Source organism: Marmota marmota, unplaced genomic scaffold (assembly GCF_001458135.2).
Source record: "Marmota marmota marmota unplaced genomic scaffold, marMar, whole genome shotgun sequence".
In the NCBI taxonomy this organism is placed as follows: Eukaryota; Metazoa; Chordata; class Mammalia; order Rodentia; family Sciuridae; genus Marmota; species Marmota marmota.
In genome coordinates, this window is record NW_026000005.1 from 43,574,377 (window position 1) to 43,579,082 (window position 4,706).

General features: G+C 41.7%; 1 protein-coding gene across 1 annotated transcript; it reads left to right on the forward strand.

Annotated features, from left to right (window-relative positions):
* The first annotated feature begins 1,255 nt into the window (after positions 1-1,255).
* Positions 1,256-1,997, forward strand: LOC125618356 (small cysteine and glycine repeat-containing protein 8-like). Its single transcript, XM_048809001.1, has one exon. The coding sequence runs from the start codon at positions 1,327-1,329 to the stop codon at positions 1,639-1,641; it is 315 nt and encodes a 104-aa protein (XP_048664958.1). The 5' UTR covers positions 1,256-1,326; the 3' UTR covers positions 1,642-1,997.
* The last annotated feature ends 2,709 nt before the right edge of the window (positions 1,998-4,706 follow it).

Genomic DNA, 4,706 nt, shown 5'->3' on the forward strand with positions numbered 1-4,706 from the left:
ATGCATCGAATCCCTGTCATCTACAAAGTCCCATGCTGAGAGCTTCCATAACTGAACAATTTTTGTGCCATTGACTTTTGATTGACAGCAGAAACTAGGGTGGGATGGGGTGCCATATGTATCAGACCAGGGGAAGCTGTGCAAAAGAGGTTGTGTCAGTTGGTTTCAAACGTGTTTATATATTAACTTGTTAAGTTCCTTCCATGTCCCCTTCCCTGCTTACTGTCTAGCCCACTGTGCTGCACTACACCTTGGTTTTGTTGGCTGCTTCTGCCTCTACATTTGACAGCTGCCTCTACATTTCTTATTATTTCCCCTATGTGCCTCTTTCTTGGTGGCCAGTGTTAGTGTCTGAGAAAACCAGTGGAGATTTAATTCTCTTCTATTGCTTTTAACAAACCTGTATAATTATTTTTAGTAAAATCCATACTGATGGCTACTTGATTATTGTGCTATAAATATTGCTCATGATAGAGATAAAATAGTCTACCATGATTAAATTCCTTTCAATACAATTTTATTTTAGAGATTGCTTTAATTTCTCTCTCTCTCTCTCTCTCTTTGGTTTTACTTCTTTTAATCTATCTGTCGTTGTAGGCTTTATCAGGTGACATATAGATTTTCTTCTTGGATATCAATTCTTAAAACTTTATGAGCACCCAAATTTAGTTTTAGTTCTAATTACAAAATGCTTATCTATTTTAAGTGCAATAAGAATTTACCAGGAAAAAAAAATAGACCCATTGCAAAGGTTTACTTGAGCTTTCCAAGTAATCAGTGTTCAAGACATTGGTTCTATGCTTTGCAACTGTGTGAGAGGAAGTAAAACCTTTCTTTCCTCAGTGGACAAGCTCTGGCTAGGGTTTCAGGACTGTGTCTGCCGTTGTGCCTGAGATGACTTTCATTTCTCCAGCCTTTGCTAAGAAAACTTTAGGGCATTGCAAAGCAAGAGTTTTCTGATCATTTTTATACATTGTTCAAATGTGAGACCAACAAATCAAACATTGTGTGTTGAACTGTGTGGGTCACCTGAGTGTCCCCATGGCTCCCAGGAGATCTTACTGCACTTTTTAGGGCATTTCATTTAGAAAAATAAACAAAAGGAGCAATCTAATACACCTAGCTGGCATTCCAAAGGGAAGTAAATACACACGTGAGATTCTTTTGTGACAGTCGAGCCTGGCAACAACAAGGAAGTGGTCATGTGCCCGTCCTCTCCTCTCCCAGAGTTGGTACTTAAGGGCGCCCAGCAGAAGGAGGCTCCAGACCTCCCTCTCCTCTCCTGAGTCCTCTCCTCTCTGCACCTGAATTCTCTCTACTGACAACATGGGTTGCTGTGGCTGTGGAGGCTGTGGTGGCTCTGGTGGCTGCGGTGGCTGTGGTGGCTGCGGTGGCTGCGGTGGCTGCGGCAGCTGTGGCTGTGGTAGCTGTGGCTGTGGTGGCTGTGGTGGCTGTGGTGGCTGCGGTGGCTGTGGTGGCTGCTGTGGCTGCTGTGGCTGCTGTGGCTGCTGCACCCCCAGGACGTGCTGCTGCCGCCGCACCTGCTGCCGCTCCTGTAGCTGTGGCTGTGGGAAGGGCTGCTGCCAGCAGAAGTGCTGCTGCCAGCAGAAGTGTGGCTGCAAGAAGCAATGCTGCTGCTAGGAGACCTGAGCTGGCCATTGCAACGGACGGGACAGTGCTGCAGGTGACATGGTAAGATTTCCCTCTCGTCCTGCCAGTCCTCTCGGATTCAAAACACCCGCAGGTATTTCATCCAACGTCCCCTGGGCTCTCAGACTCTGAAAACACCCCCATATACCTTCTCTAATCAGAGCATAAGCCCAGAAAAAATGGATTAATGATTTTTAATGCTATGCTTTGTTGAAATTTAACTGTTGGGATATTTATTTATATTTCTTCCCCTTTATCTATAGCTTCTATGTTCTATGTTGCAGTGACTATTTTCTGTTTCTGTAAATCTAAAGAACTTCTTTCCCCAATAAACCACATGAAATTGGCATCAAAGACTCATCATTCTCTTCTCCTTTGTCTTATTTTAACGTGTCTAATTAAAAGTGCAATTAAACCCAGGAAAGGCAAGTTCTTGTGTTTGGTTGAGATGGTTTTAGGTTAGTTATGGATAATCTGTCCCTGTAATTCCAGTGGCTAGGGAGGCTGAGGCCAGAGGATTGTGAGTTCAAGCCACCCTCAGCAATTTATCGAGGCCCTATGCAACTTAGATAGACCCTGTCTCTAAACAAAATATAAAAGAGTTGGGGCTGGGACTCAGTGGTTAAGTGCTCCTGGGTGAAATGCCTGCTACCAATTAGGGGTTTTCAACTATTTTCTTACATAAGTCAGAATAAAGATCCTGAACCTGATATCAATGAATATCATATTTCATCAGTTTCCTTTCACCCTTAGATTCAAGTTTTCAAATAGATTTTAACCTCAGGGTTTATAGCCAGATAAAATACAACATCTAAAGCAATGTATCAATTTAGGTGTTGGTTATTTTAGTTTGGTTCTGTTAACAGATTAAAACTTGATCATGGTTTAACCAGTTTTTCTTTTTTTTAAATTCCATCACCAGTACTAGTTAACTATCTCTCTAGCAGGTTATGGTCATACAATAGTTGAGTAAATTTATTCATATGATTTGTGAATTACTGAATCAACTTATCTGTTTGATTATATTATCCCATAAGTAAGAACATTAGAGATGCCTACAATCCAGCTGCTTGGGAGACTGAGGTGAGTCCAGGAGCTGAAGACCAGCCAGGGTAACATGGTGAGAACTCATCTCAAACCAAATCAAACCAAACACAAATACAACAATGATAACAATAGCAGCACCATGATAGGAACATAAAGAGGTCACAAGGGGTGCATCTCTGAGTCCCCAGCAAGTGAAACAGCACTCAATGTATAATGTCCATCAAGCTACCTTCTGAACATAGTGCCCTTTCCTATAAGCAATCCCTTGAATTTTGTACCTGACTTTGTCAAAAGTGAGGGATGGAAAAAGTGGCTTAGGAGGTGATTTACTCCCACTGATTCTTGTTCCTGAACCACAGAGGTCTCTTCTTTTCTACTTGTGGAAGTACCCTCAGAGAGTCAATGTTTTGGAAATATGACATTGAAAAGAATTGCAGAAGAGGCCCGTGCAGGGGCAAGCTTAAAGTACAGGTCAAATATCAATGTCAGGCCAGGTGTGGTGGTACATGTCTGTGATCCCAGCTACTCAGGAGGCTGAGGCAGGAGAATTCAAGTTGGAGGCCAGCCTCAGAAATTTAGCAAGACCCCTGTCTCAAAATAAAAAATAAAAAGGGCTGGGGATGTAACTTAGTGGTAGAACACCCTTCCATTCAATCCCTAGTACCAATAAATAAATAGATAAGTTAATTAATTAAAAATAACAATGCCAGGATGCTTCTAAGAAGAACCTATGGTGATGTCTTCACAAGGCTCAAGAAAAATGGACACTTCCTCCCAGGCCCATGTCTATTTTCAGATAAACATAGTGTGACTGAGGGATGTTATTCCTTATTATTGCCTGCCAGACTCAGCACTAATGTGCATCCAAAAACCTATACTGATATAAAGTGGATGAATTTGTTTCAACATACACCTGTCAATCACCAACTTCAAGTCTGACACTGGTGGGCACAGAGGATATGCAAAAGTGAGCCCTGGCTGTGACTGTGACTGTCCTACTGGAGGGGGTTAGATGTGAGTGGTAGTCCTTACTTCTAAGGATAATAGTAAAATAAAAAAATTATCCTTAGAAGTAAGGATAATACTTTACAGATACATTGTGTCCACTCATTTGATAAATATTTATGGAGTGCCTACATTGTGTTGCACACTGTTCTAGGTACCCAAAATACTTCAATGAACAAAACAGGTCAGAACATCTGACCTGATAGAACTCTGACCTATGTCTGAAGAAGTTGTCCCAGAAAACCAACCCATTATCTGTCATAATCATCCTAGTAGCCAGCCTACTGTTAACATGGGACTTACAGGAAGTCACTACTATCTCACAAACACTCCAGCAATCCCAAAGATAACAATTGGCCCCAAATGCTCAGGACTTGATTAATCACTGACAGCTTCTCTAGTTCTTCTCCAACTTAGGACCAACCAGAGAAAGTCATGTAAGACTCTTTAACCAACCCTAGAGGAGGTCTCATTCCCAGTTAACCCATCCAGGGCTTCCCCTTGCAAACAGCCCCCAGCCCGGCACCTCTGAGGCCTTTCCTTTTTCCACTATGCAATTCTTTGCCACTCCCCTGCATGCATTTGAATCTCTGCCAAAATATAAGCAGTGAACTAACTTCTTTGCTATGACAAACACTGGGTAAAATAGGCTTTTTCTGTGCTCACTTAGTTCATGTATTTCCACAAGACTCAGGAATTCTACTTTGTGTATAAATCCTTGCACCTGGGTTCCAGTGGACACATACAAGGATGCTCCTAGCAACACTATCAAAAATAGCAAAACTCTGGAAAAAATAGGAATTCCCATTGTCTAGAGAAAAGGTGCACAAGTAAATTATTGTATATTCACAGAAAGGAATGAATTTAGATGTTTTTCTTTTCCAAAGAAAAACAAAGTCATAGGAGCTGGGGATATAGCTCAGTTGGTAGAGAGCTTGCCTCACATGCACAAAGCCCTGGGTTCAATCCCCAGCACCAAAAAAAAAAAAAAAAAAAAAAAAAAA

What these genes read in the sequence shown, in the direction of transcription:
- LOC125618356 (XM_048809001.1), top strand. Translation starts at nt 1,327, where the DNA reads ATGGGTTGCTGTGGCTGTGGAGGCTGTGGTGGCTCTGGTGGCTGCGGT.